Below are 14304 nucleotides of genomic sequence, written 5' to 3'. Positions count from 1 at the left end.
GGATAAAAAGCATTATAAATACTGAAAAAAAAATCTCTCAGAAAGGGTTATCTGGGCATTGGCCTTAGAAAATCTCGGGGATCGGCCCGGTGGCACAGCAGTTAAGAGCACACATTCCGCTTCTCGGCGGTCTGGGGTTCACTGGTTTGGATCCCGGGTGTGGACATGGCACCACTTGGCAAAAACCATGCTGTGGTAGGCGTCCCACATATAAAGTAGAGCAAGATGGGCATGGATGTTAGCTCAGGGCCAGTCTTCCTCAGCAAAAAGGAGAGGATTGACAATAGTTAGCTCAGGGCTAATCTTCCTCAAAAAAAAAAAAAGGAAAGAAAGAAAATCTCAGGTAGAACTTTCAAAGTGCTTAGCTGGTCAATTTAGCCCAAAATATAGTATTTAGGGTGTCACATTGAGTGAGCCAGGAGAATTGTGAACATCCGGTCCTGTCCCTACCATCCTCTATCACACTCCCAGGATGTGGGGCCTGGAGGCAAGAAACAGAACATCTGACTCTGGTTGAATGGACCTGAATTCCCCCCTTTATACTAGAAAAGGCCTATTCCCTGAACATGGAAGTCCCCGCCATATCCTCCTGTTTCCGACCCCAAGTATCAACCAGAGGCTGGGAAGCTGGGGTCAGTGAATGGCTGGCTGAAATATCAAGGTTTTGTGAGTGCAGATGTTCAAGTAGAAGGTCCTAGACGCAGGCCTGCCTGCAGATTTGCTGCACTGGGAATGGCCTCCCCATTCCAACCCACATCCAGACCCTCCCCCCATCCCCGGAATTCTCTTCCCTGCTTGAATATTGTTTCCTTCCCTGCCGCCTCTTTCTCCTTGTGTCTCCAAAAAATAGAAAAGCATCCTCTAAACTGCAAGCTGCTATACAAGTGGTAGGTAGATGAAGACTGACCACTTTCTGACCTTGAGGGCAGGCTTGGGAGAGGAGAAGTGAAGTTGAAACAATGACCTCAAATACTCACATTTTGAAATCTATGCTCGTCTTTATCAGTGGTTACCATTTATTGATGGCATACTCTACACCAGGCCCTCTACTAAGTGCCTTACAGGCATCTTCTCATGTAATCTTTCCATCAGTCCTCTGAGGTAGATATTGGTACTGTCTTCATCTTACAGGCTCAAAGAGATGAGGAAATGTTTCTAAGGCCACATGTAAAATAAGTAGAGCCAGAGTTTGATCATGGAGGCGTTTGATTCCAGGCCACCCCCACCCCATCCGCATACATTTCAGAATCTAGAGTTGGAAAGGAGGTGGAAAGTGAGGACTGGGCTTTCCAATCAATAGACATGAGAGAAATTAATGATAAGAACCATCCATGAACATGAAAAAGACAGAATCTGTGCGTGTGTGCGCGTGCGTGTGTGTATGTGTGTGTGTGTATGCACGTGTTTGGGTGGGTCTAACATACAAGTAGAAGCCAGAGCTATGTTGAGTGGGGATGAGGAGGACAGATGAAAGGAGGGAAGCAGAAATTAACTGTATTGTTTGCCTGTTATGTAACAGGAACTGTGCTTGGCTATTTACATAAAGGAATTCATATAATCTCCATAGTAACACTATGAGTAGATATTATTCTCTCTATTTTATAGATGAGCAAATGGAGACAAATGAAGTGAGCAAAGAAAATCAAGCATCCTCTACTTACACTGGAGTTAAAGCCAGAGATTTCTATAAACTTAAATATTTTGTTGTTTTTATCACTATTTTTTATAGTACTTCAAACCCTTAAGAAGTTTCAGATTTTTACTGTTTAACTACAGACTAGAAAATAGAAGCAGAAACTACCTTCCACACAGATGGAGAGAGACTCTGGTATTAAAACAAGTGGTATTTGGGGGAACACAGGAAGGAAGCAGGGCTAAAAACAGAGTTGGCTGTGGATCACAGAATGTCCTGGGTCCACACAGTAGACTCTCCTCAAGAAAAAAAATAAAAGCAGTGTCTCCTCTCACCACTCTATTCTAGACATTAGGCACTTTGAATGTGAACATGAGAGGAGGCAGTGTTATGTACCTTGACTTCCCAAGCCCTTCTGACCAGAGCTGGAGCTGGCCTCTTATCTCCCAGAAGTGTGCCTCAAATAGAGTTCCTTCCCTGGCTTAAATTCTCTCTTCATGCACATCCCTTTGCGCTGAGTCTCTGACACAAGATGGGCCATTGCTGGTCTAAACCAGGTGAGTGTGGGTGGAGTTTCAGGGCACACTCAGACTAGTGCCTTCTCTGGTCTATCTACTTCTAGCCAACTTGTTAGATGTTTCCACTACTCCCTTTACATATCTACTCTCTTCCTCCCCATGACATCTGCCCCCAGTGCCAGGCCTCTGAGAACTTGAGAGTTCTTTGAGAACTTGGCCAGTGTCTGAATCCAGAGAGCTTCTGAAACCCAGAGCTACACCCATTTTGAGTCCCTGCATGTGGCTGATGATGACCCTGGACCAGCCTACTGTTTCCAACATGGATATTCAACCTTCCCACCTCATCTCTTTCAGACCCAGATTCTCCTCAATGCCAAGACTCAATTTCACAGCTGTGACAGAGTTTATCTTTGAAGGTTTTTCCATTTTTGGGTGGCAGCACAGACTCTTCCTCTTTGGAGTCTTTTTGATCTTGTACCTGTTGACCCTTGCCAGCAATGCTATCATCTTGACAGTTATCCACCTCAACCGTCAACTTCACACACCCATGTACTTCTTTCTGAGTGTGCTGTCCATATCTGAGACCTGTTATGCAGTAGCCATCATCCCCCGAATGCTGTCCAGTCTCCTTAATCCCCAACGAGTCATCTCCATTCCAGATTGTGCCACCCAGCTCTTCTTCTATCTCACTTTCGGTATCAACAACTGCTTCCTGCTCACAGCCATGGGATATGATCGTTATGTGGCCATCTGCAACCCCCTACAGTATTCAGTCATCATGGGCAAAAAGACTTGTATACAGTTGGCAAGTGGATCCTGGAGCATTGGCCTGAGCACAGCCATCATTCAGGTGTCTTCTGTGTTCAGCCTGCCCTTCTGTGATACCAACATCATCTCTCACTTCTTTTGTGACATCCGGCCTCTAATGAAGCTTTCCTGTGCTGACACTACCATCAAAGAATTTATCACCTTGCTCATCAGTCTGTGTGTCCTTGTTCTGCCTATGGTCTTGATCTTTATCTCCTATGTCCTGATTGTCACCACCATCCTGAAGATTGCATCTGCTGAGGGTCGGAAAAAGGCCTTTGCCACTTGTGCCTCACACCTCACAGTGGTCATTGTCCACTATGGCTGTACCTCCTTCATCTACCTAAAACCCAAATCCCACAATTCCCTGCAGGACAGACTTATCTCCGTGACATACACTGTCATCACCCCTCTACTGAACCCTGTTGTGTACAGCCTGAGGAACAAAGAGGTCAAGGATGCCTTGCTCAGAGCTTTGGGCAGAAAGCCCCTTTCTTAGATGTTGGTCAGTCTCAATAACAATAAAATTAGAAGAGTTTGGTGAGGTGTCACAATGAGGGAGCCAGTCACATAAGAGCTAGTATGAGAGCACCAGGTACCTGATCTTGGCAGCATCCAGGAATGAGAGGGATATAGTGAAACAAAGAGTAAAAAGACTAATGAAAGAAGAGATGAATGGATATTCCAAGACTGATAGGTGGGTTTACCAAACTAGATGAAAATCGAATAAAATAAAGCTTATCGAAGTGTTGTATTACAGTGTTAGTACTGTTATCCTTGGCATAAAGTACTGCAAACCAGCAGTGAGGGTGGGAAGAATATATGGTATCACATCACAGGAATTTATGTAATCTGAACCTTGCCTCAGTATAAAAATCAAGGGTGCTAAAATAACTTTTTCATTATTTATACATAACACTTCCTATGCTACATTTTAAACTAAAATTTTTTAAAAGATCATTCCATTGGGGGCTGGCCCCATGGCCGAGTGGTTAAGTTCACGCACTCCGCTGCAGGCAGCCCAGTGTTTCGTTGGTTCGGGTCCTAGGCGTGGACATGGCACTGCTCATCAGGCCACGCTGAGGCAGCATCACACATGCCTCAACTAGGTTGACCCACAACGAAGAATATACAACTATGTACCAGGGGGCTTTGGGGAGAAAAAGGAAAAAAATAAAATCTTTAAAGAAAACATTCCATTAATTATTTATCTTATGCCTATTACTACATACATGAACCCTAGACAACTATGTCAGGCACAGGCTCTAATAGCCAGTTTACAACAGGTTAAGTTTAAATTTTGAGCAGCTGAAGCAAAAACCATTAAAAATGACTTCTTATATATATATTGCAGAATTGCAAAAGAAGAGCCCTCATGTTTCAGATGCCTCATCTTTCAGATTCCATCCCATCCTCTCCCCCTAGACATGCTGGGGAGTATAACAGACTCTGTTGGTGCTTTACCCAGACCGCCTTTGCTGAGCTGGTTCCCCCATCCCCAGCTGATGTGAATGTTGGAGTGCTAACTACTCATAGCTGCCTTCCACTCTGAAGAATTGCCATTACCTGAAAGGGGGCTTTCTTAGAGGTGATACATACCCCGCTCCCATCCCTCACAAGGGGCAGTCCACAGCCAATGCCTGAATGACACAGAAAGAACAAAAGACCACTCACCTTGCTTCAAGATGGGACCAACTCCAGTGTGCAATTCTAGAGTCCTCCATTAGATCAGGCTGAAGTCAGACTCAAAATGAGACCACATCCTTGCTTAGATTTTTCCCCACTCAGTCTGTGTCTCTCACTCTCTTTTCTCTGAAAATATGTCCTCCATCAGTCACTTCCAATCCTGGATCCCTGTTTCAGTCTCTGCTTCAAGGGAATCTGACCTAAGTCAGGTGGCATCTATATCTATTGGGCAATCACTTAGCCTCAACTCTTTGAGCGTTCTCTCTGCATCTGTTGCACTTAGTAAAGTGCCTGGCACATAGTAGCTTCTCAATAATTATTTATTAAAATAAAGAATGATGGAAGGAAAGACGAAAGGAAGGAAGATAGTGGTGTGCAGATAAAATATAGTTAGCATCAGCAGGTAGCTCTTCTCCCTCTCTTCTTTTATTATGTTATTACTTTCAGGCTGTTTGACCCACTTTGTAACATCCTCTTTTGGAACATTTATTGAATGCATCCTAGATAGCAGGCATTAATTTAAGCACTTTATTCATTTAATCTTCACTGTAAATCTATGAGGTAAGTATTTTATTAAACTTATTTTACAGATGAGAAACCTGAGACCTGAATAGATGAAGTAAATTCCTGAAGGTCGTATAGCTAATATGCTGCAGAATCAAAATTTAAACACAGGCAATCCAGCTCCAGAGTCCATACCTGCATTAGAAGCTCATGATAATTATTTTAACCAGCCTTCTCTTTATAATAATTAAGGACCAAGAAAAGAAGGAGCTCTGAACATTGTGGATTTACACATAGCTCAAATCTTATCAAAATGCCCTTGGGTCTTGGAAGTCAGTCTGGAAGTTCAGAAATTATGTATTATAATATACTTTATCCTTGAATATCTTGGTGCATCTTTTTTCCACTCAGCACAACTCCAAAGATGAAAGGAGAAAGGAAGTCAAAAGTAGACCAAAGACCACTGGAGAATGGTAGGGCTCAGGGCCATCAGATTAAAAACCTCTGTTCCTATCTTCTTTCCCACAGTTATTGTTCACTCTGACTCCCTCCAAGAGCTGATGACCTGAAGCAGGAGATTCTTAAGCAGTGTGATTTTACAGATGGAGCCCAGGCTTTGGGGCCAGAGAGTCATGTATCCCAATCCCAGGCCCACCATTACAAGCACGTGACCTAGTGAAAGTTACTCAACCTCTCTGGCTTTCGTTTCCTGTTTGCACAGTAGGACTGACAATATCAACCTCCCAGGGTTATTGTGAGGAGTCAAAAATGTTATGGGCATAACATTTCCTGGCACATGGGATGCAGTGGAAGCACCTCCTCCACCACCTCTCACACACATTGCTCTCAAGGTCGCTCTGAGGTCAACATCATGTCACCCTTGATAGGGACATAGAGTTCAAGTTTTAACAACAGAGTGAATACCCTCTTCCCACAAAGTACTGACTTTGTAAGTTGGCTTCCCCTATAGTCTCTGATTCCATTTTCCAGTAAAAGAAACTTTATTCTCTCAGAGCCTTCTAAGAATTGTTTCCTGAATACACCTGCCATGTGTTAGTAAACCACTCAGCTGCCTCTCTGCATTTCTGCCCCAGATTCCCCTCCCTTTGCTCAACCCACTTATTAGCCTACCAACTACTTCTCATAACATCATTCCCTCTTCTCTCCTACTTGCCTGAGAGTCACTGCAAGAAATCTCAGGATTCATGTGTACATCAGTCTTCATATATAGATTGAATAAACACTTACAAAAACATATGCAACTATATTTGAATGTGCCATAACTCATTTGAAAGTACCAATACTGAATTCATAGTTCTCTTTTTCAGAATTTATTTTTTTCTACCAAATGTACAAATAGTATATTATTATCCAACTATTTTCAAATTGGAGATTCACAAAATATTTTGAAATTCAAAAGGAGTTTTCTCATGCAAAAAAAATTTGGAGACTACAGCTCTAGGTGACAGGGATAGAGTAGGGGACAGTGTGAGAGTAAACATGACTTCAGTGCTGTGGGCTGAATTGTGTCCCTCCAAAGTTCGTATGTTGAAACCCTAACCCTCTATGTGACGGCATTTGGAGGTGAGGCCTTTGGGAAGTAATTAAGTTTAGATGAGGTCTCAAGGGTGGGGTCCTCATGATGAGATTAGGACCCTCTCACTCTTTGTCCATCATATGAAGCAACAGAAAGAAAGCAGCCATCTGAAATCCAGAAAGAAAGCTCTCACCAAGAACTGAATCTTCCACCACCTTGATCTTGGATTCCCAGCTTCCAGAACTGTGAGAAATAAATGTCTGTTGGTTAAGCCACCACATCTGTGATATTTTGTTATAGTAGCCCAAGCTGACTAGACAGTCAGGAACAATGTTGCCCTCAATTAAATCTGCGTGAGCCTTATTCAGGGCTCTAAAAGATTTCCATTGACAATTCTAAAGCATCATTAGCAGGTCTAGACCTGGGATCCTAAACTAATGTGAATGTCATGAATGAACTATAATAAGAACTACTTCAGGGGGCCGGCCCCATGGCCAAGTGGTTAAGTTCACGTGCTCTGCCTCAGTGGCCCACGATTTTGCTGGTTTGGATCCTGGGCACGGACATGGCACCGCTCACCAGGCCATATTGAGGCAGCATCCCACATGCCACAACTAGAAGAACCCACAACCGAAAAATATGCAACTATGTACTGGGAGCGATATCGGTAGAAAAAGCAGAAAAAAACAAAAAGATTGGCAACAGGTGTTAGCTCAGGTGCCAATCTTAAAAAAATAAAATAAAAAACTGCTTGAATCTGGCCCCCAAATAAAGCAGTCTGCAGAACTAAGGGAGTTTATAGCAGATTCTCTTGTCTGTTTTTCCAGTTTTGTTTCTATAGTCACCCCACATGTTCATTTCTGTCCAGAACCCAATTCTAGTAGATGTACTGTTGATGGCAAAGTGTGCTCCTCATAATGTCCCAACTGTAAAATGGAGATAGTACCACTGACGTCATAGGGTCAATTGGAGGATGAAGTGAGACAAAAACTTGTGAATCAGTTCAATAAACATTAGTTGATTCTGAAGCTGAATACCTCTTCTTTTACCCAGGCATCACATTTTTACACCATCTACCCAGTGCCTCATTTCCAAAATCTTCCTAATTTGTCCCAAAGCAATGGCATCATAAAGCATTGAGCTATTTTGCCTAACTCTACTCCTTTCCTCTTGAGACCCCATAGCCACCAATCATATCTAATGATGTGCTTAATATGGAGATCTTTTTTGTTTGGTTTACCTGTTACAATAGGAAGCCATGCATATTTGTAAATAATCATGGAGTTGGCATAAATGAACCTGGCAAGAGTGGTTAATGAAATGATTAGTTCTTTACTCTCCTTTAATCCACACATTGATTCAGATACAAGCCCTGTTGATTCATCTCAAATTTCTCCCACATCCTGGCCTGACCTGTTATATCAGCAAGCCAGTTGAGCTCCCTGCCTCTTGTCACCAACCCCAAATCCACCTTCACACTGCTGCCAGATCAGCCTACGAGATCCCAGTGCTGAAGTACATCCTTTTCTAGAAAAGAAGCAAAATCACCAGATGGATAGGAAGAGGGTGCAGGGAAGCTGGCGGTAAAGGCTTATGGTCCTTAAGAGGCCAGTTGCTATGGGACTTTGGAGCTCACGAAAAGAAAGAATAATTGAAATCACTGGAGAGGCCCTTAAAAGTGGCAGTTTAAATACTCTAAAACCTTTTGTAGCCCGTCTTGCTTTACCTACATAGTTTTTTTTCTGTAATCAACCTGAGTCTAATCCAGGACCGTCTCCTCCCTGTCCCACTTACATGTGGTATCCATTTCAGTTTATTATAATTGTCTATCACCTGCAACTAAACAGTGAGCTCCCCAAAGGTTGATGAAGCACCTCATTCATTTCTGCATTCCCAGCAACTAGCAACTAGCACGGGGCCTGGCATATGCTTAGTGCTTGAAGAATGAATGGGCACAGGTAAGCGCCACATGTTAGAGTAAGAAAATGCTAAAGAAGCAATAAATTAACTCATAGAACTTCTTCAGGGGGAAGTAAATTTGGAGTTAGGTCTTGACAGACTGGTAGAAGTTTGCCAAATGGAGGAAGAGAGGTAGTTCTGGGTAAAGAGAACAGAGTGTTCAGCAGCTCATCTCTGTTTCCCAGCCCCCAAGAGAGCATCCTCAGCTCTCAAGACTGTGTACTTCCAATTCAGAATGGCATGGGGCAGAAAGACAGGGAGCGAACTGTCCTCTGCAGAATCATGGCCATATTGGACTACTTTTATTCCAAAAACAAAACCAGATTTTTAACTGGGTAGAGTTCCTGCTTATAAGGAAAAAAGCCTAAATTTCCTGAGATCCAAGATGATATGGCTCTAAGCTTGAGCTGCCTAGATTTGTAAACTACACATTTCCAAGGCACAATGTGCTTATTTGAACAAGTACAATCCAACTAAATAAACCAGCTTCCTCTAAGGCTGTTCCTACTTGAAGCCAAAACTTCCCCCAGGCTCCCAAATTGCTAACCCTGGGATTGAGTAAATGAGCCCCACACATAATGAGGCCTCCAGGTATCTGCTGTCTGCATCCTCCCAGCCCCTTGGTGGCTCTCAGGATGTCCTCAGGGAGTGAGCTCCAGGACCCCCACTGGCTGCTCCTTGGAGAGCGTCTCCTCTGGCTTTGGAGACTTCTCCACAGAGGTACTAGCAAGGATGACTGCAACTCCCAAGCCTGACCACATTCCTGCTAGAGTGTGCCGTGCACTGTCTGCTCAGCCTCAGCCCCTGCCATCGGCCTGCATGGTCACCTTGCTCTTCCTTGTGCCTGCACACTGTGGCTATGGGAGCCCAACATTTCAATCTTCAGTCCTTGTCTTCCTCCAGCCCAGCTTTCTTGTTGTGACTCAGTACTAGACAGACACATGTAACTGTCCTCTAGAAAAGGACCTGAAATGGAGCTTATTGCCCATGGACTGACTTTAATTTATTGTAATCTAACAGCTCTTATCACAGCTGGAGGAGGTATTCATAAGGCTGTGTTTGCTCTTCCTTCCTTTGATTTCTTTGGAAGAATTATAGGCTCCTAAGAGTGGAGGATGCTAAGCAGGTCATAGCAGCCATTCTTCTATCTCAAGACAGATAGACTTCAGCCAGATCAGATGACGCTCAGGCCCAGGATTTCTCAGTAAACACCCTACTGGTATTTGGAATAGAACAATTATTCCTCGGGTGAGATGGTCACATGTATTGCAGGACATTTAGCATCGATAATTGCTAGCAGCACCTGTGCCCAACATTATAATAATCAAAAGCTCTGACACATATTTCTGATTTCTCAGTAGAGGTACCATACCACTCCCTGGCTGGACCACTGCCTAGTTGATACCCAGCAGCCTCACAGAAGATAAATGTCTTTAGCCACATATTTTAATGTCAAATGATTTTCCCTGTTGGGAAATATTTTCTGTTGCAGCCTTACTTTCTTTTAGCATTCTTAATGTAAATGATTCACAGCTGGTCACCAACTTCTTTTAAATAAATTTTTATAAACTTGAAGGAGGTCTCCATGCCTACTAACCTTCACCACTGATGTGATTTACTTTATGCAAGAAGTCTTTTTCTGAATATGCATAAGCAAACTAGAATATAATTTAAATACCCTACAGGAGCTTACTGTCTAATGAGACAAAAACATGAAATATTACATAAATTGGACTGAGCCCCATCCTTCAACAAAATGATGTATCTTTAGTGTAACCCTGTTTTTTATGTCCAGGGTCTGCCTTTGCTTTAGATAAATTTGCTGCATCTTCCCTGGTACCATTGTTTCCTTTTGCAGAGTAGGTGTATGCCTACTCACAAAGTTGTGTTGGCTATAAATTTGTCTTCTAGTTTAGGGAAAGTGAAGATGTAGCATAGTTTATAACATACGTGAGTCAGTGCTGTGAATCGTCAGCAGACTTCCATCATTCAGACAGCAGTGGGGAGAGGATGGTAGTTGGTTAAGATCCGCCTTTTCCTTCTTGAAAACAAGATGAACCTTTCTGAGCCTGCTTTGCTTCTGCTTCCTAAAGGATGTGCAAGGGGATGATTCAGTCTTGAAAGAAGAGAAGTCTCCAGTGAATCCTTAAACAAATTGTTTTCAAGCATCAAATTCATGCGTAATCCTGAGCTGGAGAGATACACAGATGCAAAAGGTATAAGGTCACAGTGTTTGAATGAGGACAGTGCTGTACTGATGGGGGTAGACAATAATCCAAATAAGCATGAGAACTTCAGAATATATGTGTTAATGGAGGACTGAAAACTTGATTTAGTCTTTGAAGAATGAGGAAGATTTAAATAAGAGAAGAAAAAGAGGAAGAGTAGAGTGAAGTGGGAATGTGCATGATTATACAGTGGGGGGAAAACTTATATGATTCTAGGATGCATAGGAAATTGTAATAGACAGTTACAGGGTAAAAATATTTTAAGTTAAGTAAACACAGAGATTAACTTTAATCCACTGGTAAATGTATCCCCAGGTTTATAGCTGAGAATTAAACTCAATCAATTTCAGAAATGTGCTTAAACTGCTTTACTGAAATTTTTACCTTTTATTCTCCTATGTTTCAGATTTAGTCACCACTCAATGAAGGGAGAAAACCATACCCTCATAACTGAGTTTGTTTTCCAGGGTTTCTCAAGCTTCCATGAGCACCAGCTCACCCTTTTTGTGGTGTTCCTTGCATTCTACATCTTAACCTTAGCAGGCAATGTAATCATTGTGACCATTATCCGAATTGATCATCATCTCCACACTCCCATGTACTTCTTCCTGAGCATGCTGTCTACTTCAGAGACTGTACATACATTGGTCATTCTCCCAAGGATGCTCTCCAGCCTTGTGTGTGTGAATGAGTCCATCTCACTGGCAGGTTGTGCCACTCAGATGTTCTTTTTCATAACCTTTGGTATCACTAACTGCTTCCTGCTCACAGCAATGGGTTATGACCGCTATGTAGCTATCTGCAACCCCCTGAGATACACAGTTATTATGAACAAGAGGGTGTGTGTCCAACTGGTGTGGGGAGCCTGGAGCATTGGGCTGATTGTAGCAACGACACAGGTGACATCTGTATTCAGGTTACCTTTCTGTGCTGCCAAAGTGTCACACTTCTTCTGTGACATCCGACCTGTGATGAAGCTCTCCTGCATTGATACCACTGTTAATGAGATCTTGACTTTGATCATCAGTGTGCTGGTGCTTGTTGTACCTATGGGTCTGGTTTTCATCTCTTATGTCCTCATCATCTCCACCATCCTCAAGATCGCCTCTGCTGAGGGCCGAAAGAAAGCTTTTGCCACCTGTGCTTCTCATCTCACTGTGGTCATTGTCCACTATGGCTGTGCTTCCATTGCCTACCTCAAGCCAAAGTCAGAGAACACCAGGGATCAGGATCAGCTGATTTCAGTGACCTACACTGTCATCACCCCCCTACTGAACCCTGTAGTGTACACCCTGAGGAACAAAGAAGTCAAGGATGCTCTGCTCCGGGTCATTGTCAGGAAGCTTTCCTGACGACTGGGGAAGAGTTCTCCTGAGGCTCTTAGCATCCACTCAGCAGAAATATGAATAGAGCCACACTCCCTTGGCCTCAGAGATCTGCCCCATAAGGAGAAGACAAAGAGAAAAGCAGCAGCATCCGGCTGTCTGAAACCTTTAAATAGAGCCCCTACATGAATTGCTAGCTCTGTTTTTGTGGATAAACAGATAAATGAGAATAAGATTTGCCTGAAGAAGAGTTAGGAAGCGGCGTTGTCCAAGGGTCTATCATTGACCTTTTGGGTTTTTTGTGGCTCTCCACTTAATAAAAGCAACAGAAGAAAAACAGAATCTAGGACATATATTTTTCCCTATATTCCCTTCCTTCCTACCTCAGAGCATGAGGATTTCTCAAACTGGAGTCCCTGTTGGAATTTGTTTATATATGACATATTGAGTAATAAGTGACTGTATGGACAGAAAGAGTGGTCTCAGGATGGGCTAGCCCAGGGAAAATAGATTTCCTCTCTTTGCTATTTTAATTCATCCCAATTTTTAGCAAAACTGCTTATTGAAGATGGTAACCATAGATGGTTTAATTAGAGATCCAGACAATTCCAGATCTTGTTAGTCATAAGGACAGACTTTTGAAGGCTCATTCCAAGATCCTCCTGGGTCAGTTCAGCTGTTGTTAATTCAGAAAGCATGTAATGGGCAATAGTGATGAGAAAGGCTGGCTGCTGGATCCTCAGGAATGAAAGATGAAAAAATCCTAATTACCTGGCTTCAAGAAGCTTCAAGTCTAATAGCAAAGACAAGCATTTAAAGTTGTGATTTCAATTCTTTATAATAAGTGGTATATATAAAAGATTAAAGGAGAGTGAGAGGGAAGGAAAAAGATAGGAAGAGGAACTCTGTTGAAGATGTCAGGAAGTCTGAGAGAGGAGGTGATCTGTAATCTGGACTGGTTTTAAAACACTTATAGGAGATTGTCTGATGGAAAAATTGTTGGAGGAAAAGAATTCCAAAGAGAAGAAGCAGTATATTCACAGGCATGAAAGTAAGAAGAATGTTCAGGAAATGGAAAGTGATTCAGTCTGCCGACTCCAGGGTGTAAGAGGAGGAAAGGGAGGGAGATAAAACCGGAAGGGTAGTTTGGGGTTATATTATGAATGCCTCATGTACTGAACTAAGGAATTTTGGCTTTAACTTTTAAACAGAGAGAATCACTCAAGATTCAGGAAAAGTAGGATTGAGTTTATGAGGCATCTATCTAAACTTTTGGCATCCTTAATATCCTTACTTAGCTCCACTGAGACATATAAGAAGTTGTATGGATCTACCAACTCTAAGACAAAAAAATCATGGAGGAAAAGGGAATGTGACTAGAATATTTGGAGGTAATACATAGAAATAATGACTTACGTCTGGTGAGGCTGAACCAAACAATCAGAGAGAGCATGGAGCAGAGGCTGATCGAGGATCATGATGTAGATTTGGAGTGTGTGGTTCAAATGAGTGCCCAGTGAAGGAGAACACGGTCTTCCCATTAAGTCAAGGACTAGGCTGGACCTCACAGTCACACCTTCCACTAGAATCAAACGGTGGGCCCATTTCTCAGAAAAGCCTTCAAAAGAAGGTAAAGAGACCCAAACGTATCTGCTCTCCAGACCATAACAGGACTAACAGGCCCTCTCTCAGGGATAATAGAGGAAATGGCAAAAATCAAACTATACCTAAAGTTCTCCAAGGATATAAGGTGACGAGAAGTAACTAAGAGAATTTGGTAACTGGTAAAGGAAAAAATGGAATTATTAAAAGCAAAGTAATGCAGGCAATGAGTTTGACGGTCATTCAATAAACATTCAAGAAGTCTTTACTAAATACCAGATACTGTGCTAGACATGGAAAATACCAAAATAAGCCCTGCACTGTTCCCTGAATAAAGGAGTTCCTAGTCTTGCAGAGGAGATAGTCTTATGCAGAATTCACCATAGTGCAATGTTTTAGAGAAATGGACAAAGTATGCTTAATATCTAAGTCAAAGCTGTAAACCTTGAGATATTTCTTTGTGATCTATATAAAGCTAAACCTCATCAAACTGAGAAAAGGCCCT

General features: G+C 42.5%; 1 protein-coding gene across 1 annotated transcript; it reads left to right on the top strand.

The window, feature by feature from the left end:
* The first annotated feature begins 2521 nt into the window (after positions 1 to 2521).
* On the top strand, positions 2522 to 12224 carry LOC124250941 (olfactory receptor 10J1-like). Its single transcript, XM_046683268.1, has 2 exons — positions 2522 to 3023; positions 11293 to 12224. Exons 1-2 carry the CDS (start codon positions 2522 to 2524, stop codon positions 12222 to 12224), a joined length of 1434 nt encoding a protein of 477 aa, XP_046539224.1.
* Positions 12225 to 14304: the final 2080 nt, after the last annotated feature.

Source organism: Equus quagga, chromosome 13 (genome assembly GCF_021613505.1).
Source record: "Equus quagga isolate Etosha38 chromosome 13, UCLA_HA_Equagga_1.0, whole genome shotgun sequence".
Taxonomy (NCBI): Eukaryota; Metazoa; Chordata; class Mammalia; order Perissodactyla; family Equidae; genus Equus; species Equus quagga.
The sequence above is the reverse complement of the archived record's forward strand: the minus strand, read 5'-3'. Positions and strand labels throughout refer to the sequence as shown.